Source organism: Lycium barbarum, chromosome 12 (assembly GCF_019175385.1).
Source record: "Lycium barbarum isolate Lr01 chromosome 12, ASM1917538v2, whole genome shotgun sequence".
Lineage (NCBI taxonomy): Eukaryota > Viridiplantae > Streptophyta > Magnoliopsida > Solanales > Solanaceae > Lycium > Lycium barbarum.
The window spans coordinates 86468921-86494056 of record NC_083348.1 but is presented as its reverse complement, the minus strand read 5'-3'; the positions used below and the strand labels follow the sequence as shown (position 1 = coordinate 86494056).

The window sequence follows — 25136 nt, the reverse complement described above, 5'->3', positions numbered from 1 at the left end:
CCTTGTATGTAGAGATGTCAGGTACATGAAAATGAAATTTTTTGTATAAGTTATATTTTCGTCATTATTTCATGAAAGATAGTTAGGTATGAATATATCAGATAAATGTGACTGATTGGTGAAAGAGTATTTCTACCCTAACTAAAAAGCATGCTTTTCAAATCGATGCACCCAAAAATATTTATTACAAAAAATAAAATATTAAAGAATTATCCATACATGTTACATCAAAATTATTGATACGCACCGAACCCCACTTCTATCGAAACAACGAAAACAATTCTCATATGACCATCTTTTAATTACTCACGGCGAACTAGCAGGAACCATTGTTTCTCTACAGTAAAACTACCATGGGTAATAGGTCTAATTTAATTGATTAATGAGTTTGTGGCCCTTTGCCTTGCTTGTATGCAGAAGCAATCTCTTTTAAAACCAATCCGAATCCAAGAGGTTCCAATAATTTAAACAGTCCAAGCACATCATATAAAGTCCACTTTTACTGCATAGTTTATATAAAATTTAAAAAGATGAATGCCGTTCCTCACAGGGCTTCCTATTTTGAATGGAGTTTATTTGTGCATTGACAGTGTGATTTATTCCTGAAATTACGTTCAATAACCTTAAACGTTAGTGATTATGAACTTTTGATCTTCACTTGTCTCATGAGTAAGTATTTAAAGTCAAACCTTATATGATACGCTCATGGTTAAATTTGAAATTTTGCCTATAAAATCAATCAGGGTCAAGAGATCAAGATCACCTGCCTCTAAAATCATTCTTACCACCCAAATTTCTTTTACATTATCAGGTTGATCAGTTAGTCTAAAATAACAAGAGATCCTATCTTTATGAAAAGTTCGATGTGGTAGCGTGAAAATGAAATAATAGTAATTCAATATAATAGTTACGTAAGTTATTTTAACAGTATATATATATATATATATATATATATTTCTGTTTTTTCAAGGACAGAGGTAGAGTTTTAACTGCAGGTTCGATAGAATTTAGTTGTATTGGTCAAAACTTTATATTTATGTTAAGAAATTTATACTTAATATATATAAATAACTTATCCAAAAACCTAATAAGCTTCATTTTCTGAAATTCAAAATTCATAAACCCAAAATTTAAATCGTCCGCTCTTAATTTTGTATACAATAACTTAAGGTCTTTTCAATAGGACTTTTGTGATGGCTCTTAATTAATATAATATAGAATTAATATATATTAGCAAAGTGTCCTTTCTAATCAGTGGCATATTGACAAAGCATACATGTGAGTGTAAGGCCTTCGGGTCCCCACCACCCCTCCAATCCCCCACCCCAACTCAAAAGAAAGAGAAATAAATAAATTTGTAGGAGTATATGAGCTATCTAGTTGAGTTACTCATTGCTGCAAAAAGGGTTAGGTTATTGAAAGCACATGCATCCAACCTTGTGTCTGCTATATAACTCTTTTTTATTTCAATTAAATTGTAAAACAATATTAAACAATGATTAAGATTGAGATTTTCCCCAGATGCCAAAAGTTAAGCTTTTCATGTCCTTCTCTTCTATCTAGTAAGTTTACTTCTCCCCCATAACTATTCTTCTCACTAACTATAGGTTATATGTCTCTCTCCAAATGAAGAAAAAATAAAGTACTCCATTTCCTCTGAGAAAACAAGAAAGAAAAAAAACCTTTTTTTTTCTTGCATTTTTCTGTTTTGCTGTCCATGTATTACATCTTATAGAGAAAAGTATAAAGTTTAAGTATAAAATTTGTTCCTACATTATTCGAAATTAAGCAATTTTACCTTCTGTTTGACATTTGGTCTAATTTTATAATCGCCGTAAAGAAAAAGTTTCGTTTTTGTCTTTGACTCGCTCTAATGGAGCTCTCTAATAGTCTAACCTAAGGGTACGTAATTTTATCGTACTTCAAAGTTGAGGCACAAATTTTGGACCTTCACGTATAGTCCACCAATTAATTTCACTGGCCTGCATCAATGAAACGGATAAATGTTAGACGATTTGCTAATAGCAAGGTATGAATAGACCAAAAAGTCTAGAGAATAGCAAAATTGAGCAATTCGGGTATATATTACTCGAACAAATTTGGACCTTTTTCCTATGTATCTTATAATACTCCGTCGCACCAAGAAAAAAGGGAGAGCTTTGAAGTACAAAGGCAAGTTATCTAGTTTTAATTTGTTAATCCAGACTAAACCCGTCAACCGGTCCGGTTTTACCGGTTCAAATCGGTAACCGGACCGGTAAAATCGGAACCGGTTACCGTTTATTTTATACCGATCCGGATTCAATTTTTTTGAAACTGGAACCGATTTAACCGGTAAAATCGGTGAAATTTAAAAAAAAAAAAAAAAAAAAGGTTTCTAGCCGTTGGCAGGCTTGGGCCCCAAATTGGACCGTTGGCCAACGGTCCATTTGCAAAAATGTTCGTTGCCAAACGGTCCCCAACTCATTTCCCCCCCCCCCCCCCCCCCCCCAAACCCCCCAAACTTTTTTTTTTTAACACTCCTATATAAACCCCTCTCCATTTCTATTTTAATCCACACCAATTCACTCTTCTCTTTCTCTCAAATCTCAATCTCTCAATTATAGTTACTTTGCAACAATTAGCCACTTTAAATTTCTCTCAAATAAATATTATAAAGTCTTATTATAGTTTCAATTATTAATTTTGCAATTATAATATTGTTGATGGAGTTGGTGATTTTGCAACAATCCGAAGTAGCTTTGGTGGATTTGTAATTGTAGCCGCCTTCACTTTGTTGGAAATTAGTCCGGCAATTTGGTACCTTTGTTCCAACTCTATCTTTATTTTTTCGCAATTTAATTTACACAATTTAATTTGTTGCAATTCATTTTCTTGTGATTTATTTGAGTGTGATTTAAATTAATTCTATTTAATAATGGCGAAGAGGTTTAGACGTGGCGCCGGTAGTAGTGGTATTGTTAGGCGTGGGCTTAATGAGGAAACATTTGTAGAAAAAAATTCCTAATTTAGGTATTGATATTGGTGGAAATAATCCACTTTTAGGTCGTGAGGCAATGCAACAACATTATACCGACACTTTTAATGAAATTGATGATGATGATGAAACACAACCCCCCGAAAATCCCATAGGAGATACATGTCCTGCACAATCACATACACAAGACAAACCGCCTAGAACTCGTAAGCCAACCGCTAAAATTTGGAAATTTATGACTAAGGACAGGAAAAGCTAAACAGCTAAATGTACCCTATGTGGACAAGTATTTACTTTTAAGCAAGAAACTAGTATGGATGGTGGAACGGGTACACTAAATGCTCATATGAGAAAGAAACATATGGATGTTTAGGGAGAGCAAACGGGTTCAAATGTGGGGGTTATTCAAATGACGATAGACCCACGAACCGGTAAAAATTTTAAGTATGACAAGAAAAAAGAGCGTGTAGAAATAGCTAAAATGGTAGCTTATGATTGTTTACCATTTTCCTTTCCTTCGGGTTTGGGATTTGTTACTTACATTCAACGTTGTTATAATCCGTTATTTGAGGGTATTTCTAGAAGTACTTGTAGAGCGGATGTTATAGATTTGTATAAAAAATATAGATTTTATTTGCGTCATGTATTTAATTCTTTAAATTGTAATGTTTGTCTTACCGCTGATTCGGGTCTTAGTCTTAACAAGTTAGATTTTTTTGCTATTACATGTCATTGGGTTGATGACAATTGGGTTATACAAAAAAGAATTATAACTTTTTTATATGATGAAGGAAAAGGTCGTTACGATGGAAAAATTTTAGCGGATTCAATGTCTACTATTATGAGATTTTTTAACATTTATAGAAAAACACTTTGTATTGCTTTAGATAATACTTCTTATAATACAATGGCGATTGGTCTTTTAAAAAAGAGAACTAAACCCTCCGCTAAAAAATATTTTTTCATGTAAGATGTAGTTGTCACATTTTAAACTTAATTGTTAAAGATGGTCTTGTGCGTTTTGAAGATTCTATTCAAAAAGTTAGAGATGTGATTGCGTTTTTTTTTTGTAATGCTAATAGGGGAAGAATTAGAGATTTTAAGAATGCTTGTGTGGAAAATAACCTTAGACCTAGGAAAATTCAAGTAGAAATTGAGACTAGGTGAAACTACACTTACATTATGCTACAGCAAGCATATGAGTATAGGATTTCCATACAACAAGTTCACAACAAATATAATATTAATAGAGATGATTGGTTAAATTTTACGGATTGGGAAGATGTTAAGGAATGTGTTGAACTCTTAGAAAATTTTTATAATGCAACTCTTGCTTTTTCTAAACAATTATATCCCACGGTAACCGGAATTTTAGCCTACTTAACGGAAATAGCTAGAGTTTTACAAGAGTATAAATATAAACCCGATTAACAAGCGGCTATTTTTGATATAACAACAAAATTTAAGAAGTATTTTTTTCCCATCCCAACTTTATTTATACTGGGTTCTCTTTTAAATCCTTGTTTAAAAGTGTCTTATACTAAAGCATTGGTTGGTCAAATTTATACATTTTTAGAAATTGAAGAGGGAGTTCAACCATCTTTAGCTGAAGCCTAAACCTCTATTGATGACGAGTTTAGAAAAGTTTTTACTCATTATTCTAATTTGGAAGAACATGCTACACCCGTTGCTCCACGCCCTACTACTTCTCAAAGTAGCAAAAAGGGCTTTTCGGATTTAAAAGTTTTACATTCACATCCAACTCCTTCTCGTAATGCAAACTTTGATAAATATCACTTTTATTTGATGCAGCCAAATGTGGATATCAAGGAACTAGATGAGCTTGACGTCTTAGCATGGTGGAAGAAATACAAGGCATGTCATCCGATACTCTCAAGAATGGCTCGACATATCCTTACGGTTCAAGTATCAACCGTGGCTTCAGAGAGTGCATTTAGCCAGGGAAGACAACAAATTGGAGACCATAGACACTCATTATCCGGCTTTAGCTTGCAAGTACTAGTGGGCATTAGCGATTGGATTAGATCGGAGCAACGCAACCAAAACTTAGAAGCGGAGGAAGAGGAAGAGATTGAAGATTTGATAGCAAGTGGACCGGACCAAATGGAAGACTTTGAAAATATCTCCATGACCGAATATGATATGGGGGAAATTAACCAAATGATTGAGAATTGGTGATTTTATTATTCTACTATTTCTTTGCAACTCATGTATTATTTGCAAGTTAAAAAAAACTACAACTTGCAAATAAATGTTATCCAAGAATGAATAAAATATATAGCTCATTGAGCTTTCTTCTATTTACTCGTGTTCATATTTTTACTTATATAAAGTTAGGAATATACCTAAAATATATTAAGAATATACTTATAATATACATCTACTTAAATTAAAAACTAGAAAGTTATATACTTGAAAAATAACTAAAATATACTAAGAATATACTTATAATATATAGTATAGATATAACTTAAACATATATATATATATATAGTTATATAACCTAAGTATGAGCCCGTTTGGCTTAACTTAAAAAAAAGTGGCTTATAAGCTGGTTTGACAAAAAAACAGCTTATGGGCCACCCCAACTTATTTTCTTGGCTTATTCTAAGCATTTTTTTAGTTCAAAAGCTGCTTTGCCAAACACCTGAAAAACCAAAAAACAGCTTATAAGCTGGTTTGACCACTTATAAGTCAATCCAAACAGGCTCTATATTGATATATATAAGTATATTCTTACTATATTTTAGGTATATGTAGTATAACTTAAGCATATAACTTAATATATAGTTAAACATTTATATATATATATATAAAAGTTATATAACCTAAGTATATTGATATATATAAGTATATTCTTACTATATTTTAGGTATATGTAGTATAACTTAAGCATATAACTTAATATATATATATATATATATATATATATATATATATATATATATATATATATATATATATATACTAGACGGCCTATGCCCGTGCTGCGCACGGGCCCAACACTTTGCATTATTGTGTATGTAGTTGTGTTTGGATAGTGATAATATATGTATATTTTATATTGCTAATAAACATACATATGTTTGTATTGTTTTTATGCATATAGATATATATACTATGTTCAAAACACGATAAATATAGTATTGTAATTTGTGCTCCGTATCTAAAACTTTATTATATTAGTGTTTGCTACGAATACAAAGTCCGCAAAAATTTATTAATACTTTTTAAAAGAGAAGACTTGTTTAAAAGAAAACTATTTTCCTCTCTTTAAGATAAAAAAAAAAGAAATATTTAAGCATCAGTTGACACTTTCAATCTTATTTTGATTAATTTAAAGGTCTAAAATACTTATTATTTTTTTATCAAATTTTGATTTGGATAATTCTAATTCTAATTATTAAATTAATTTTACATGTTTAAAACGAAACAAAGTAGAAATTGATTTTCTATTTAAACAAAGAAATACTATTTTTTAATTTTTGATAAATATTCCCGATTTAGCTCATTTTACTTGTCATGTTGTATTTTGCATGATTTTTTAATGAAACGTCAATTAGAATTAGAATTTGACTAGTTTACCTTATTCATTATTTGATCTCCATTTGATTTTTTTTTACGACATTAATCTCCTTTCACATTTTTTAGAGTAAGAATAAAATGAAAAAGTAATTAAATTTTATCTTATTTTAAAATATAAATATTTTAAGTATATTTATTTTAGTAAACATAACAAATAAATGACATGACGGAATAGCAAATACAACAGTTTAATATCTAGATTAGATCTCAGGTTAATATAAAAAAAGAAAGAAAATTGTATGGTTTGGCTACTTAACCTTTTGAAGAAAAGCAATAATTTGGGGTCCATGTTTTTTGCTGTACAATAATTTCATTTGCTTCCACTAATGAGTTGATACGCATGTGGTAATGAATCCATCATTATTGACTTAATGGAATACTTTGGAAATTACATGAATATTGTTTGATTTTTTAATATGGGGTGCCCTTTTTTTTTACATTATTAGTTTGCACTGTTTTTATGTGTGTATGTATATATATATATACACTATGTTCAAAACACGATTAATATAACATTGTAGTTTGTACTCCGTATTCAAAACTTTATTATATTAGTGTTTGCTACGAATACAAAGTCTACAAAATTTATTAATACTTTTTAAAAGAGAAGACTTGTTTAAAAGGAAACTATTTTCTTTTCTTTAAGATAAAACAATAGCAGTATTTAAACATCAGTTAATATTTTCAATTTTAATTCGATTAATTTAAAGGTGTAAAATACTTATTATTTTTTATCAAGTTTTGATTTGGATAATTCTAATTCAAATTGTTAAATTAATTTTACATGTTTGCAACTAAACAAAGTAGAAATTTGATTTTCTATTTAAACGAAGAACTACTATATTTTTTTTTTTGTAAATATTCTCGGTTTAGCTCATTTTATTTGTCATGTTGTCTTTTGCATGGTTTTTCTAAGGAAACGTCAATTAGAATTATAATTTGACTAATTTACCTTATTCATTATTTAATCTCCATTTGATATTCTTTTTCTTTTACGACATTAATCTCTTTTCACATTTATTAGAGTAAGAATAAAAATGAAAAAGTAATTAAATTCATAAAAATGAAAAAGTAATTAAATTCTATCTTATTTTAAATATAAGTATTTTAAGTATATTTATTTTAGTAAACATAACAAATAAATGACATGGCGGAATACCAAATACAAAAGTTTAATATTTAGATTAGATCTTAGGCTAATATATAAAAAAAAATATATGGTTTGACTACTTAACCTTTTGAAGAGAAGCAATAATGTGAGGTCCATATTTTTTACTCTATAATAATTTCATTTGCTTCGACTAATGGGTTGATACACATGTGACAATGAATCCATCATTATTGACTTAATGGATACTTTGGAAATTACATGAATATTGTTTGATTTTTTAATATGAGATGTTTTTTTTTTTTTTGACATTGTTTGTTTTTTTAATATGGGGTTCACCTTTTTTTTTTTTTTTTTTGATATTGCTTGATTTTGTTAATATGGGGTCCACTTTTTTTCGTGAATTTGGAGATGGTGGATTCCATTTTTTCTTTATATATTGCTTGGTGTTTAGTATGGGGCCCACCCTTCTTAATTAACACAAATTTATTTCATCCGTGCACTTTAATTTGTTCATTTTTGACTTTTCACATTCTTTGAGAATTAATAAATCTCACATGGATATATGCCATAGTACTGAATATTTATTCTTTTCTTATGCATACACGTGTGCACTTCTATTTTAATTCTCCGACACATATTTATTTCCTCCGCAAAAAATGAGTCGGTCTGATAACAAAATTATGAAAGTTTTATTACATAAACACAATTATAATTCAAATAGTATTTGTTATATTCCTATATTTTTACGTACAAACTAAGGGATTGAGCGCTAGCTTTGGCGAGCTCCTTGCCTTCCAAGATTGAAATGAAGGGTTCAAATCCCATTAATTGTATATAATTCCTTTTTCCTAATTGCTCTCTCACTTCGGATGTAATACGAAGGAATTTGTTTTACAAAAAAAGTACAAAACAACTACTGCATCTTAATCTTTTTAAAGAATACGTGTACACACGTCTTAGTGTTTTACGGGTTCAATCTAAATTCACTTTTTTCTTTTTGTTTTCTCTATGTTTAGCTTTAATTTTTCATGGACTTATTATAACTCAGTTTCGGATACACCCCGAATATTTTAAAATCAAACACTTATACCTCCTATGCTACGAAAATTATACACCTTCACCTTATGAGGTATATTTGTACTAAGTATATTAACATGTAATTATTAAAAATAAATTACAATTATAAATAAGAAGCTATTATGTATTTATTTTATGAAATTTAATAAAGAAGATAAATATTTCTTTGAATATCTCTATTCACGCATTTGATTAAAATAGAGAATAAATATTTCTGAACCTGACATTTTTTTATAACAAAATCTGAAGGAGAAAATAAATTTACTTTGTTTATATTAAAAGATGAAATGGAATTTATTGGAATGCAGATTTTGGTTAAAAACGACAATTTAACATGACATTCACAAATCTCAAACAGTGTCAAATGTGTGCATCATGAGAGATATGGGTTGAAAACTTAAGAAGGTCAAATATGTGGGTCCCCCTTATATTGCCTTTATGTTAAGTGTTAGAGGTGATATATAAAAACACCAGCTACTTTATAGAAGAGAAACGGCGACCAAACCGGCTCTTCTATAAAGTAGTAATATATATACGTATATGCTGTATTGCTGATTTGCTGTTAGTCTGTTAGTCAGTAAATATATAAATTTTACTTATTAACATATGTAAATATACCTACAATATACTAATAAATACTATAATATATATATACTATACAAAAAAAAAAGGTTTTGACTTGTTTGAACCGGATCGGTTCCGGTTTCGGGTTTTTAACCGATAAACCGGAACCGGTCACCGGTTCCGATTTTTAGATTGGAAACAGGCCGGTTTTATAACCGGTTACCGGTCCGGTTCCGGTCAAACTGGTTGACACCCTTAATCCAGACATCGATTTAAAATTATTCTAAAGAAATTGCGTTAGGAAAACTGTTTGACTTTCCTGAATAGTAACAACGTCATTTTCTACTGACGGAAAGAGCATTTAAATGGTTAGCTTTTCTTCAGCTCATCCTATTAAATCTAGGACACAGACCAACATATAGTGTATGTTTGATAAGGCGCCAAATTGACATTATATAATAAGTGCAATGGTATGGTTGTATTTGCAATAATTTTTTTTTTTTTTAAATCATCCCGTGTTCGATATCAATTTTGAGGGCCGATTAATTTAGATTCGCACAAAAACTTTCTATTTTGAAGTACAATACTCACTATAAAAATTTACTCTATATCTAAAACTTGAATTCAAGACCTTAGTTGAAAATGGAGGAGTATCTACTAGTTAATTATGGTGTGAGCAATAGCTTCACTTTTCCATGTGAATCACACCAATACTCATAGTTAAGAAGAGTCACTGTCATCAAGAAATTATCCTAACAGTCGCTATTGATGAAGTCAACATTATATTGCTAGGTTCGAATTATTGTGATCTAATATGAGGCATATGAAAAATTACCAAACATTGAATGCAACTCAAAAATATCATGCGATTAAAGACGAAGGCTTAAATCCATTATAATCATGATCTACGGCTCACTCAATTATACCATTACTAGCTGGCCACTTCATTTCATAACATTTGTGGGAAGCATTGTCAACCATTAATTGCTTAAATGAATTGATGTGATTTATTCAAACACGAGACATAAACAAGGAGAGGAATAATTAGATTTGCCCAAGGATATCGAGATAATATTTTCTATTTCAAAAAGGGAAAATATTGCTAATTTTACACCAGGTTTATTAAATTTATATCGCTTTAATACTCTCTGAGAATCATCGGCAGATTTACCTTGCCCCAAGTTGTGTCGAGGGATAATGGTTCGTTGATTTGTGTGTGTATGTATTTGTGTATAAAGTTAATAAGCAAAACAAAAATATTGGGTATAAATATATATTAAATAAAATGACACCACTTAGAGTACATTGATTCATTGGTGAAATATGTTTGAAGTTTTTTTTCTTGTATCATACATTTTTGTCTTTGATCGACTTTAGGTGTCTTTTATCAATTTTCGTCAAAGAAACTGTATGCATTTTGAATGGTGTTATCGAAGCAATTTTAGAATGCCAAGTTTGAAAAACTATTCAAATATTGATAGTACTTATGAAAAATCGTACCCGCGGGATTTAGAGTGTCTAGAGTGGGTTTAACTGAACACAACATAAACATAGAAATATTTTTTAATAACCCTAAAAGTAATGTAAAATTTAAAGTCATATTTTCGAAAAAGTCAAAAGTTTGAACACATGAAGCTTAAATATTGGACATGCCTCTATTAATAATGAAATTCATTTCTCTCTCTTCTTCTTCTTCTTCTTCTTTTTATTTTAAAAAAAAAAACCTTTTTTTAGAGAGAGAGACTTAAAGCAAAGTTAGAATTCTCTAAGAACAAAGTTAGAGATATTTCAAGGTATTAAAGCAAAACAAAGCTTAACCAACCTAGATTAGTATCCCTCGGACTTATACAATTTTAATCATAGTACATACTAATGGATATGGTTTTACTTTTGCATCACCACCTTAATTCCTAGTTGACCTAACAATTGAAGTAGCACAAATTTGAAGTGACAATAGAGTTACAAATCCACAAGAAAAAATGTAAGGTGAAAAGAGAAGAAATTAAATCTCTCATGAATTTTTGAGAGATAGATAAGACCAAAGAAACAAAAACATGAGCAATTTTGGGGAATGGACATCACTATGGATGGATGATATGCTATGATTTATTAAATGTAGCTTTCTCCATAGAATTAGAATAGACCTTTCAAAAGCTCTTGTCTCCCTAACTTCAAAAATCCCATGTTACTACCTACCTTCCTTTATCTTTCTATGTCCCCCTCTTTATCCTTTTCTTTTGTACACTACTTATATCTTCATTTTCCAACTCTTAGTGAACTTATTGGGGTTTCGACACGTAGCCACTTTTATTTATTAGCCACCTTCTTGTACTTGTTTGATTTTGTGCATTTATATTTTAGTTGTAATCAAAACATGATCATTGAATATTTGCAAGTCGATTTCACCTTATTTGACACTGAAATGAAATTGCTATTGTTATTAGGAGTTTACTGATTCTTGTTTTTAAAAAATCCGTTAGAGTTTTTCTCTCGACAAGATTTTGCATTTTGTTTGATTCTTTTTTCAATAAATTAGAAAAAGTTTTTCAATTGTTGTAAAAAAGAAAACATCCGGTGTAGTGTCCGGTTACGCAAATGGTTAGAAATTTTTTTTTGAGTTTTGGATAACATATTATTAGATTCTTTCATCGAATTTTCTCTCTGGAGGGCTAATGTTATAAGGTAACAGCATTTTGTTTTATAAGAAAAAAATTAGACTATTTGGAACAAAGACCGTTTTGTGCTTCTTTTGTTGTCTGGTTCTGTTTTATTCTTTGTGAGTATTTGGATTTGACTTTTCGGAGAAGTATACGACATTTTGTGTATTTCTCTCCCATTATTCATTTTGAAGGAACTTATTGGGGTTTCAACAGGTAGCCAATTTAGGTGAACTTATTAGTTGTTTCATTTTGTACATGTCTTGTTCCAACAGACAATTAATGAGGATCTTTTATTTAAAATAAACGATAATGAGAAATTCTGCGTCGATACTTATCCCGGGCAAGTGCACATATAACCATTTTTTGAACTCCGGCATAGTGGAAATTTATAATATGTTGTAAATATAGCTACTTGGAAACTTTCGACACACATTATTGAAGTTGCTAAATTTCCGTAGAAATTACTAAGTTTGCATCAAGTTTGGGATATTGCTTCTGCAAGTAAACTTTTGACGGTGATTCTTTACAGTTTATATTTAACCATACAAAATGCTTTAATAAAAATAAATAAAATCAGATATTAGTTTAAACTTACATTTCAAACACAAAAATTGCTAAACAACAATGGAGGAGCAGTTTTATTTGAATTTTGTCTCCACTAACGATTAATTAAATATTTTTAAAATACTGACTATAATCTGAGCGTCCAAAAATAGGCTGCGCAATGAAACTTAGGCACCGTTTGTCCATAGATACCAAAAAAAAATTCACTTTTTTTTGGAATTTTGGAGTTGGAGTTATATTTGGCCATAGTTTTTGAAATTGTAATTTTTGGTGAAATATAATTGTAAAAAAGTGAAAAAGTGATTTTTTTTTTTAAAATAAGTTTTTTGAGTTTTTGGTATTCCGGAATACAACTTCAAGTTGTATTTGAAATTTTCATGACCAAATGCTGATATTGCAGAAAAAAGTGAAAATATTTCCGGAATTATGTGAATAATTCTTATGGCCAAACAGGGGCTTAATATACTTTTCCGCTCTCAATAGGAAACATTTCTCTTGCTGGGCTAGCCCAAACTTGAGCTGGATAATCTACTTGGAATGGGTCACACATCGGGCCAGGAGTGTTAATAGTTGGTCCCTTAATAGTTCTTCAAAGTTTTGAATTGCAATGCACATTAGTGTAGTCAACTAAACCAGAATAAAAGACACTTTGAATTAAGGCACATGAGTGCAGTCAACTAATCAAGCGCAAAATCAGAAATTAAGGCACTTTAAATTTGCGTCACCAGGGATAATTATAAAACTAATTATAAAGTGGTCAAACTGGTGAACAATTTTTTTTTTTTGGAAGTAAACAAATTTTAAGTTTCTCCTTATATTAGGAAGCTCCTGCATGTTGCATTTGTTTTCTTTCTGGATTGTACTACCTCATTTTAAGTACAAGTTTACTGAAGTACATATTCTTTTTCTAAAATATCACCTATTCCCATTTGATCAGTAGCAACATGGATTGATCTACACCCTAGTTTACTTATGTCCAGTTGAATGTCCTTTCGTTACAATATTTCGGTGCCACGAGAAAAAAAAATACAAAATAATGAAATTAGGCTTTCTAAGGGTACGGACTCCACATTCATAAACAAAGTATTTATACCAAACAAATGAATATAAGACATGTGTCCTATCTAGAATATTTGATAGAAAACAAAAAATAAAAGGTAAAAGTATAATAGCTCTTTTTGGTTCCTGCATAAATGATAAGTTTTGAATCTGGTTCGTAATATACTACTCAACATATTTAACCTTCAAACAATATGTATGCCATTGGTCTCTTTATGTAGGAAATATATATTATATTTAATCTGCTTTTAGGAATATATTATCCTCAAACAATAGAATAATAGTACAAGCTTGATTAACATGCATAATTAAATGTGAAACAGTTAGTACTTTTGAAAAATATTCACAAGCAAAGAGACCAAAATGCACATTTCAAGTAATTGAAAGTTACAAGGACTAAAATTAAAATTTACCAATAATAGAGGACTAGAAGTGCTATTAACCCAAAACTAAAAGTTTGGTGGAAATGCATGCTATAAGAATCGTACTTTTACAACCAGAAGAGTACTAGTAAAATTTCATAAAACTGTGCCAACATACATTGATCAACTAGTAATTTTCCTTGAAGTTCATTGAAAAGATAACTTCAACTATGGAAGCAGAAAGGGGAAAAGGCAAAATGATAAATATTGATAATACTGATGAAATATTGGGAGAAGGATATGAAGGCCTAGAAGATGTTCACATAGACATATCAATGCTAAAGGATGATGATCAATGTGACAATAGAAACAAGGAAGTATTTCATGGCAATGCTACCACTGCTAGGGAGTTGTCATCTTCATCGAATCGTCGTAATTTTCAAAAGCGAGCATCTCCCTTTGTGTTAAAGATTTATGAAATGCTTGCTGACGCTAAGTTCAATTCCTTGATTTCATGGAGCAATAATGGGACCAGCTTTATTATCCATGATAATCATAAGTTTGCTGTTGAAGTTCTTCCTTGTTTCTTCCGACACAACAATATCTCTAGCTTCGTCTGCCAACTCAACTGCTATGTGAGTACAACTTTATTACTAGTACTAATAGATTGTATGTATGTTATAATTGAGATTATTTCTAAGGTAATGTTTTTCTTTTTTTAAACAATAGGGATTCAGGAAAATAAGTTGGGACAAATTTGAGTTTCGACATGAATGGTTCCAGAGAGGAAAAGGGCAGTGGTTGAAGAATATCAAGAGGAACAATACAAAGTCTCAGATGAATGAGCAGTCAACAGACCAAGCTCTTGATGAAACAGTTGCATTTACAATGAAGAAGGAAATTGAGGAAATCAGAGAAGAGCAAATTGCAATGAGGAAAGAAATCATAATGCTGCAACGGCAACTAGACATATTAGAGAAAGAGATGGAAGACATTAACCAAGTTGGAATTAACATGTCCTCTAAGAGAGCCAAAATTACCATGCTCTTGTTCAACTCTTTATTTGAATGTACACGAGGGTTAGGCAGCACTGAAGTTGCACAGGAACAGGAGGATGAGATAGAGAATGGTGTTGAATACCGGGGAAGTGGCGATAGAGGCGAGAAAAGGAAAATGCAAGTAGAAGAAGAGTTAGGGGGAAAGAATAAAGGGAACAAGAAGATTGGAGGTGTTTCAGATTTTAAGTCCGATTCAAATTTGGAAAAAATGCTCATGGATGAGATGAACATGAAAAATTTGGCACAAGAACAACCTGATAATTTCCTGGAGTACGAAGAGCTGGCTGGAAGTTCAACCTTTTGGACCGATTATGTGGAAAAGATGGATCACAAGGCTATCTTATCTGGAGTTGGCACTGCCGTCTTACAGTCACAGGAAACCACACTTTGAACCTTTACAATATTAATATAATTTTCTCTTTTGCTTTTTTCCCCTCTTTTTTCTTCATTTTTCTGATTTAATTTTGTTTTGCAGGAATAGGAAATTTTGAGGTTCCTATGGCATGCTCTGGACACCAAGAAGATGCTGTCACAATACTTTGTTTTCATATTGTTATAGTTACGAGTTTGCTACAGATTTTTACTCTGATTCCTGCACCTTTTGTTTCTTTACTGGTTTGTTATAGATGTTGGACAAATTACCTTTCACACTCTACCAATACTTGAGACTCCGATTTCCAGTGCATGATATACTCCGTGTAAGTAGAATTCTCAGTACTCACGATTCCTGAATGCTTTCTTTCTTGTCTATTATGATTGACTGTGGTCACCTCAAGTCAATCCTTGCTTCATCGGACTTCTGTTGTTCAAAGAAGAAGCAAGATCATAAACCACCATAATCAATGCAAATGCTACCCACAACAACACAGGTGGGTGACTACACTGACAACACACACCATGCATATACAGTGAAGCTGATGGAAAGCACATTCACACATGCATTTTAGCTGCAGTGATTTAGTAAGTTCTTCAACCAAAAAATACAAAAACTTATATTCCCTTGACGTAAACATTGTGCCGTTAAATGGTCTGTTGGCTGAATCTTATTCAAAATAGAACACCTGAGCAACATACGGGAACAAAGAAAGTACAATTTAGCATCCCTCCTATTGGTGTTGTTCATTTCACCTTTATTATGATGCAAATATAGAAAATTGGATTCTCTATGGTATAGTACTCCGTGTAGCTACAAAATTGGGATGACAGGACACCTACAAACAACCAGTGCCAAGGAGTTGCTAAAAGAATTAAACAAACAAATCCGTTAGGATTCACATCAAAAAAACTTTTGGTAACAGCCTAGTGGAATTTCAAGATAAACCCACAGGAAACTCCTATTGAAACGTCTGAAGGCGTAACACCTTAAATCTGGCTTGAATCTCTTCCAAATATGAACCTCCTTACCCAGTCAGAGACAACCAATGCCCTTGTACGCCAACTGACTTGTTTGCTGGATATTCAAAAACACTGTGATCAGATTTCCCCAGAAGGACAGAGAAAGGTTGATGGAGAAACAGCAAAACAAAAGCTTGGAATAATTACCTAGCATACACAGAATACCAGAGCCACTGACTGCTGTGACCAATTGACACCCAATCTCCTGGAAGTTGTGCTGCTGTTTGCTCTCCTCCCAAAGGTGCGAACTGCCCCAGATGTCGGTACCTGGAACAAGCATTTATATGCCCGTTAAAAAATATAGAAACTTTTTCAAGCCAAAATCACAATCCAGAGACTTAGTTCCATTCATCCTGTTTATACTTCCCTCCCATTAATGATTGCGTGCAGACTCGAGACAACTTTCTAAGGATTCATTATGACTTCAAAAATTAATATACTGCATGATACCATTAGCAAAACCGCGATTACTTATCCCACTTCATTCGTGTTGGTTGAGGAACACGATCCCATAGAGGTGGTGCTAATAAATCATCAGACAAATCCAACTTGTACCTGAATGGCTGAAAGCGATGGCGGCCTTCTCCTCTAAACCGAAGAGGACCTTCTGGATTTTTTTCACATTCCTCCATACGATTGAAGCATTTAGCTAAGTAGACACCTTGCTGAGATGCAACCTGAGAAAGTCGTTGCACATGCAACAAAGATATTTAAGCATTCGTGCATCCACTAGGAGCACAAATAGAAGCCACTCGTAATCATGTATGCATAATACCTGAGCTGTTGCTGGAAGATTCTTCATCTCAGTATCTACTTGGGACAGAGCTGATTTAAATTCTTCAATGTCCACCTCAACTGATTCTTTAACACTATCACCTTTTGATTCTATCAAAAGATCGACAAGACTACTCATTTTCTTATTTTTCAAGTAAAGCTCCACCTGCGGGTATCTTTCACATATGTCCTTAAGGACTTCCTGAAATTCTTTGACTGTGAGTGTTCCGGAGTTATCCTTGTCTGCCTTGTGAAATATAGCAGCAATATCTTCCTGAACAATGAGAAATTTAGAGAAACATAGATCAGTGTTTCCACAATCTAATATCTAACGTCAATTCAAAGTTCAAACAAGTTCTACTTTGTCAGAAGCTAACTGTTTCCTATGTTAACTACCCAAAGATTACTGCTAATAGCCAGATCAACAAGTATCCTGAGAATTATTGCCTGTTATGTACCCCTTTTTAATCGAATGAACAAAACTGCCAATTATGCCTGTGCGGACTGTAAGTATTTCCTTAGCTAAAAGCTTCAACGGTATTGCCATCAAGGAAAAAAGAAGATAAAACAGAAAGTTACTATCTGTTGAAAGCCGGTCAACAAAATACATAACACGAATAGCATATTCTAGTGGAAGGCCAGATAGAATTACTACCCAATATAAGGAAAGAAATGCAATCAGGAAGTGAAAGTTAGATTACCATGACTTTACGCTGGTTGATTGTTGCACAGTCACCAAGCGCATATACGTTTTCCTGTCCATCGACACGCAGCCACTCATCAGTTGCTAACACTCGTCTGTTTCCCTGTCAGCAAATAGTATTTCATATAACTGACATTAGTACAACAAAAATCAAGCAAAAGTTTAACAGAGGCATTAAATTAGCGCCCACTACGCAAGGCAAAATACCTGACCAATGTGCTTCATAAACTCCATAATTACCGGACGAGTTCCAATACCAGTTGACCAAACAGCCATTCCATAAGGCATTGAAGTTATTTCTCCACGTTTGACATCCTTGGTAGAAATTTCTTTATCTCCTACCTTCACAACCATTGACCCTGTTTTCACATCAATACCATCTCTGTGGAATTTTTCTTCAGCAAAAGCTGTAATTCTTTTGTCAAACCTATAAATGAAAAATAGGTTACATCAGAACACAAGTGAAAGTAAAAAAAGAGCTCATAATGGAAGCTGCATGTTTCTAAGTTAAAAGGTTACAGTAGAACTAGAGATATATGGCATTTGCTCGGGCATCACCCATCACATAGCAGAATTTAGACATCAGAATGTCTACGAGCTAATGAATAACCAGCTGCTTTTGCCAATATCTTGCCTAACAACCAACAAAAAGGCATCTACTGAAAAGATCTGCATAAACTATTAGATTTTGGAATAAAATGGCTGACTTTGCTCTGTTTTGACCTCTTTCCAAAGTTTTAGTACCCACATAAGCATGCCATAAATTGTGAACTCTTGAAGTATACCACTGAAGCAGCCTGATCTACTTCACCTTCCCCCAAATAAAAGAAAAAAGAGAAGAAGAAAAGGAATAGAAACAGACGATTTTCTGTTTTGCTCATTCTGAAAATTATGATCAGCAAACCCAACACTGTTAAACAAGGGAAAGCAGCTAAAGTGGCCTTTGCTAGGTCTGTCTTTCAACCGCGTAGCGTCCTATGTCTAGGTATTGCATCCTAATGTTGAGGGAAGAAAATAGCCTTTGGGTTCAAACTTTTTGTATTTACACTAAGCTCAATCAAGGACCAGAAACTGAAACTGTAGGAAGACAATATCCACCACTAGGCATCACTGGAAAGCCAAACATGAAGAATCACTCCAGCACATCTTAAATTTGCGCGTTCTAACATGATTTATTGCCTCAAAGAGGTATTATCTCCACAGAACTTTCTTTATAGGAAAAGTATATATTACTATTTACTTCCAATAAGTGGTTGTTCGAGAAACAATGTATGAGCATGCATATGAAATATACTTAAGATGACAGCTTAAAAGAAGTGTTGTCTTACATGTTCAAAATATGATCTGTTGCCTCGAGAAGTGTTATCTTCACTAAACCTTTGACCTTAGGATACAGCCTAACTATATCCTCATTGACAAAGTCATGAAGCTGTGCTGCAAACTCCACACCAGTTGGTCCACCACCAACAATAACAAAGTGAAGCAGCCTCTTTCTCTCCTCATCACTGAGGGTGGGCAGACTTGCTTTCTCAAAACAGTCGATAACAGCTCTACGGATCTTTTGAGCATCTTCTACTTCCTGCACAAAGGGCATTCCAATGTAAATGTCAAGATCAATATTTTGAATGTGCTCCATGCGACACCAAGCCAATCTTAAATAAATCACGTAGAACTCATCTCTTGGTATCACAAACTTGCAGATGGTATGAAGGGTATTACCTTCAAGAAGAAGGTGTTCTCTTCAACACCAGGAATGTTGAATGTATTTACACGGGCTCCGGTGGCAATGACAAGATAGTCATAATCTACAGCAAACTCTTCCTTCTCATTCCCATTGGTGCTTAGATTTGATTGACAATATACTTTCTTGTTTTCTGGATCAATTTTGATACATTCAGCTTCCCAAAAATAGGCGTCTACATGTTTCTGCAAGGAGGATGCCAAAATAATATCAGAGGCAATAGGATATTTCAGTAACTTAGCCGTAACAATCATAACATGGATAGAAAAGTTGAATGGATTAGTTATAGTACGTCGCCAAAGTTAAATGAACAAATTGTACTTGCAGTTTAGTTCAGCCAATGGAACAATTATGTCGAAGGTGCTGATATAGGCTTTGTGTTGAAGAATCAAAATGAAATACGAACAAAATGCTGTAAGTTCGATATTGCTATTTCCAACCTTTCTGATAATGTTGCGGATTGGTTCAACAACGCTGCGACTCTCCACTGTGCCACACGTAACACTTGGCAGCAAAGGGGTGAATGCAAAGTAGTTTCTTGGAGATATCACTTGGACATCATATGAAGGATCCTTCAGATTCCTCAAGAAACTGGTTCCAGCCCAACCAGTTCCAAGGACAACAACTTTCTTTTTTCTGTTGTTGGCCTCAACCAACTCTCCAGCACTAGAATTGTCATACGATTTTGCTGCCTCAGAGTATGCTACAAGACCTCCACCACTATCATTTATATAAAAGGGTCAGAATAGAGAAAACTCACTGCACAGATAACATAAAGGCCTGCAGTAGAAAAGTATCTCTGAAGGTGGTAGGATGGGGAAAAACTAGTGGCTCAAGTGCTTTTGGAAAAAAACAAGAAGGCAGAGCAAATTTTCATTTCAAAAAGAAATAATAATGATAATAAAGTAAACGCCTATGAAGCACTAGAATGAAAATATTCTACTCTACCAGCACTGACTGCACCATCATATTGCTCCTAAAGATATATCTTCTACTCAACTATAGATGACTAGAAAACATGTTTATCACATATATAAGGCATAATAATTAGAGAATAATCAAATAGCGCAATTTTGTAGCACATCTATACAAAAGTATTCCAAATGGATGTACTAAAGAGACATGCCATATTTACTAATTTAGTACAGTACGGAGGGAGCTTAAGCCTAGCATAAATCTCATCTTATGTACCCTCGCTTTGCAGCCTCAGTCCTCAGCTATCCGTATTTCTTTGCCACTTCCCCGTCCTTTACCTTTGATTTACAAAACTTTATATCTTGACTTGAAAAAATATCAATAGTAAAACATCTAGCATTCCACGAGCTGGAAGAAAACTACCTGAGAACTACATTTTAATATTTTATAGCCTGATCATGGAGGAGTATTAAGCATCTGACCTTACAGCAATATCGAATTAAACACAAAATTAGGTAACAATAAACTTGTACACTGGAATTAGGATAGCACAACCGTGCTTACTTCTAATTCAACCATCAAGGCGATACAATAACTGAAACAGAGCGAAGCTGAGAGACTTGCTCTGCATCCATATTTAGTAAAGTAACTATGAGTAAATAATAGAAAGCTAGTACTCCTATCAAATTAGGATCATTACTATACAAAATTCCAATATACGTAGCAGATAAAACATTTCTCCAAGACCGCAAACATTTACCATTTCAGTTAGCAGATCTGAACATAGTTATGCAGAAAGTAGTACAACTTCATATCATAACCAGCACCTTATTCCTTCACATAGAAATTCAACTATGAACAACAAGCATCTCTATACTTATTCCCCAATAATAACTAGAAAGCTAGAAATCAAAAAAAGTAAACAGCTATTCATCAAATTGAAATATGTAAGGATAGCCAGATTTAAGAAAGAGATATGTATACTATACCTGACGGTGAAAACAATGAGGAGCTTAGAAAGGGAAGGATTATCACGGAAAGTTTTAGAAAATCTCTCAATCACCGTTACTCTCTGCATTTTTAGCGTTCAACTTACGCGATACTTCTCTTCACCTATAGAATAGAAATTAAACAAAAGCATCCATTAATTCCACAGTTATACTACTAGTACTGCTACAAAACTTCAGAAATGTCACCTTTAAATTCACTTCCAACTACTACCGATAGAAATTAATCAAAGCATCTACAAATTCTTTATATTATCATACCTGAGATTTGAGAGAACGTGGTGTGAGTTGTAGAAAGAGAAGAAGGGAACGTGGAAATGTGCAAAGTGTGTTTGTCTGTTTTTCCCCTAAGAAATGGGAGGGGTGAAGAGTCAGAGAGAGAGAGTCGGGAAGGTTCTAATACTTTCCAACGCTGATGTTTGCCTAAGACATATACATGGAGTATTTTGGAAGGCAAAGCGTACTTTTGCTCTGTTGCCTCCGTCAAAAGTCAGCACGTTCCAACTTGGACCTTCCGTCCTTTCCTCGCGATATTTTTAACTAATACCACTAATAAACAAATATTACTGTTTAGTACTCTCACGTACATTCACCAATAATTTGGTCAGAGTTACTAAAGGAATATATTACTCCCTCCGTCAAGTCTATTGGACGCTGTTTGCTGATTGATTGGCGTCAAGTTAGATTTTTAAATTCATTGGAGTGTTTGATTTGCTAATAATATACTATTAGGATTCGTTTTGACCAAAAAATTTTCACTTTTTTCTTGAATTCGTTTTTCACTTTATTTGAAAATCAGTATTTGATCATGAAAATTTCAAATTTAAAAACAACTTATGACCTATTTTTCAACTCACTTTTCACTTTCAAAATTATATTTACGTGTACGTTCAAGCATAAATGTTATTCTAGATATTCTTGTAAAAAAATTATAACCAAATACAACTTCAACTTTATAAATTCTAAATATAGTGAAAAAAATGGGAATATGTGGCCAAACGCCTACTTAATCTATAATAAGAAAATTCATTTTTTTTTTCACTCATCAACCTAGCGCTAAAAAGTATATTCCAACAAGAGAAAAAAGAAAATATATTATTTAAAAAATAAGTCGTTTCCAAAAAATAATTTTGTTTCTAACAAAATACACCACATCACACAATTGGTATCGTTGAATCATGAAATGCACATGAGAGCGGCTCTCACATGGCCATTGAAGTTGCATTTTAATTGGCAGTATGTGCCTTTCGAAAGGGAAAGGAAAAAGCCGTGAGGAATGCGTATATCACCGACTAGGTTGGCTCCTCGTCTCATTTGACGGCTACCACACTCACTGCTTTAATCAATTTCTTGTTTGTGTGAATCTTCTTTTTTTTTATTTTTTTTTTATTTTTATTAGAGAGGTTCATGAATCATGACGTAGGCCAGCTTGGAGAATTTTAGGTTCAAAGTTTGATGGCTAATAATTAATCGGAAAAGGTCCAAAAATACCCCTGAACTATTGAAAAAGGCTCATAAATACCCTCCTTCCACCTTTTGGTCTAAAAATACCCTTAAGGTTTGTTTTTGGCTCAAATATACCCCTCAAACTAACAAAGTTAAAGTTAACTCTTTTAAAAAGCCAAATGGCATTTTGTGATTGGACACATATATTATTTAATTTTAAAATATGAACAAAACTGATTTTTTTTTTGCATTTCGTGAATTAATCAACGAATTTTTTATTTTTTTTTTGCATTTCGTGAATAAAAAAATGAAATAGGAAATTATAATTCTTTTTTGCATTTCGTGTATTGAAAAATGAAATAGGATAAAAAAATTAATTTTGTTCATATAAAAACAAAATTGAAAAATATATTTTGTCCAATTTTCCAATTTCGTTTTTATATGAACGAAAAAAAAAATTATCCTATTTCGTTTTTATATGAACGATTTTTTTTTTTATCCTATTTCGTTTTTTAATACACGAAATGCAAAAAAAATTATAATTTCCTATTTCGTTTTTTTATTCACGAAATGCAAAAAAAAACATATTTCGTTGATTAATTCACGAAATGCAAAAAAAAAAAAAACAGTTTCGTTCATATTTTTAAATTTTTTAGTTTTTAATTTTTAAGTTTCCACACAATTTTTTTTAAAACAAATATGTAAATTACGGAATTTTATTATTGGCAATTTTTTTTTTAAATCTGGAATTTTAAATTACTGGAAATTTATTATTGGCAATTTTTTTTTTTAAATTTGGATTTTTTTTTTAAATTACGGAATTTTATTATTGACCAATTACAAATTGCCATTTGGCTTTTTAAAAGAGTTAATTTTAACTTGTTAGTTTGAGGGGTATATTTGAGCCAAAAACAAACCTTAAGGGTATTTTTAGACCTAAAAGGTGGATGGAAGGGTATTTTTAGACCAAAAGGTGGAAGGAGGATATTTATAAGCCTTTTTCAATAGTTCAGGGGTATTTTTGGACCTTTTCCGATAATTAATTAAAGGCAAATCTCAGATTTGGGGTTCCTAAGATCTAGGTGATAACTGATTATAACCATTTTCGAGAAAAAGGGTAAAGAAATGTATGGTTTTGCAACGCTGTCAATTGTCATGTGTCTTAACAGCACATTACTTGTAAGATTAACTTTTGAAAAGATAAAAATCACACCTAACATAGGTAAGTGTTCGGGCTGGCAATTCATATTTGACCGTTGCAAAGTTTAGCCTTTTGGTGCTTATTTTACCATTCATAAAGTCAAGATCTAAACATTGAATTATAGTCTGTTTGGCCAAACTTCTAAAAACAACTTATCTTAAAAAGTATTTTTTTTAAAAGTACTTTTTCGAAAAGTACTTTTAGCTAAAAGCAGTTGTGTTTGGTCAATTAATTTGAAAAGTACTTTTGAACAGCAATTAGTGTTTGATCAAACTTTTAAAAAGTGCTTTTATGTGTATTTTTCTCAAAAGTACTTTTCAAAAAAGTGCTTTTGGGCAAAAGCTATTTTTTTTAGCTTCTGAAAAACTGTTTCTGCTACTGCCTAAAAGCACTTATTTTCTCTCAAAAGTTTGGCCAAACGTCTCAGTTTTTTTAAAATAAGCACTTATTGAAAAAATAAGTACTTTTGGAGGAAAAATAAGTCTGGCCAAACAGGCTATTAGTTGCTTTACAATTTCTAGATTCAAAGTTGTTTTCTAACTACTAGCTTATTTGGTCAAGTTTATTTTCCCCCCAAAAGTACTTATTTTTTCAATAAGTGCTTATTTTAAAAAAGTGAAGTGCTTGACCAAGCTTTTAGGAGAAAATAAGTGTGTTTGAGAAGTAGCAGAAACAATTTTTGAGAAGCTAAAGAAAATAGTTTTTAACCAAAAATACTTTTTTGAAAAGTATTTTTGATAAAAATACACTTAGTAGGCGTTTGGCCATAGAAATCAAAAACTTTTTCACTTTTTTTGGAATTTTGGAGTTGGAGTTGTGTTTGGCCATAGTTTTTGCAAATAGTATTTTTTGTTGAAATGTACTTGTTTTGGTTGTGAAAAACTTGAAAAACAAGCTTTTCTTGTTTTTCAAATTA

At 32.2% G+C, this 25136-nt stretch overlaps 2 protein-coding genes across 2 annotated transcripts; one reads left to right on the top strand and one right to left on the bottom strand.

Moving 5' to 3' along the window:
- Positions 1–14023: 14023 nt before the first annotated feature.
- Positions 14024–15429, top strand: LOC132624594 (heat stress transcription factor A-6a-like). Its single transcript, XM_060339351.1, has 2 exons — positions 14024–14615; positions 14710–15429. Exons 1-2 carry the CDS (start codon positions 14211–14213, stop codon positions 15427–15429), a joined length of 1125 nt encoding a protein of 374 aa, XP_060195334.1. The 5' UTR covers positions 14024–14210.
- Positions 15430–16050: 621 nt separating this feature from the next.
- LOC132621448 (external alternative NAD(P)H-ubiquinone oxidoreductase B2, mitochondrial-like) lies at positions 16051–22075 on the bottom strand. The gene is made up of 11 exons (XM_060335723.1): positions 21835–22075; positions 21556–21679; positions 20092–20371; positions 19630–19836; positions 19239–19489; positions 18118–18337; positions 17909–18013; positions 17209–17481; positions 16989–17110; positions 16581–16700; positions 16051–16488 (listed from the first exon to the last, which is right to left on the bottom strand). The coding sequence occupies exons 2-11, from the start codon at positions 21642–21644 to the stop codon at positions 16401–16403; spliced, it is 1755 nt and encodes a 584-aa protein (XP_060191706.1). The 5' UTR covers positions 21645–21679; positions 21835–22075; the 3' UTR covers positions 16051–16400.
- Between the last annotated feature and the right edge of the window lie 3061 nt (positions 22076–25136).

Excerpts from the sequence above, each read along its gene's own strand:
- LOC132621448 (XM_060335723.1), bottom strand. The coding sequence starts at position 21,644 with ATGCAGAGAGTAACGGTGATTGAGAGATTTTCTAAAACTTTCCGTGAT. Across the intron at positions 18,014-18,117 it reads TTATGAAGCACATTGGTCAG|GGAAACAGACGAGTGTTAGC; the intron begins GTATTTTGCCTT and ends ATTTGCTGACAG. Across the intron at positions 17,482-17,908 it reads TCAACCAGCGTAAAGTCATG|GAAGATATTGCTGCTATATT; the intron begins GTAATCTAACTT and ends CTCATTGTTCAG.
- LOC132624594 (XM_060339351.1), top strand. The coding sequence starts at position 14,211 with ATGGAAGCAGAAAGGGGAAAAGGCAAAATGATAAATATTGATAATACT. Across the intron at positions 14,616-14,709 it reads TCTGCCAACTCAACTGCTAT|GGATTCAGGAAAATAAGTTG; the intron begins GTGAGTACAACT and ends TTTAAACAATAG.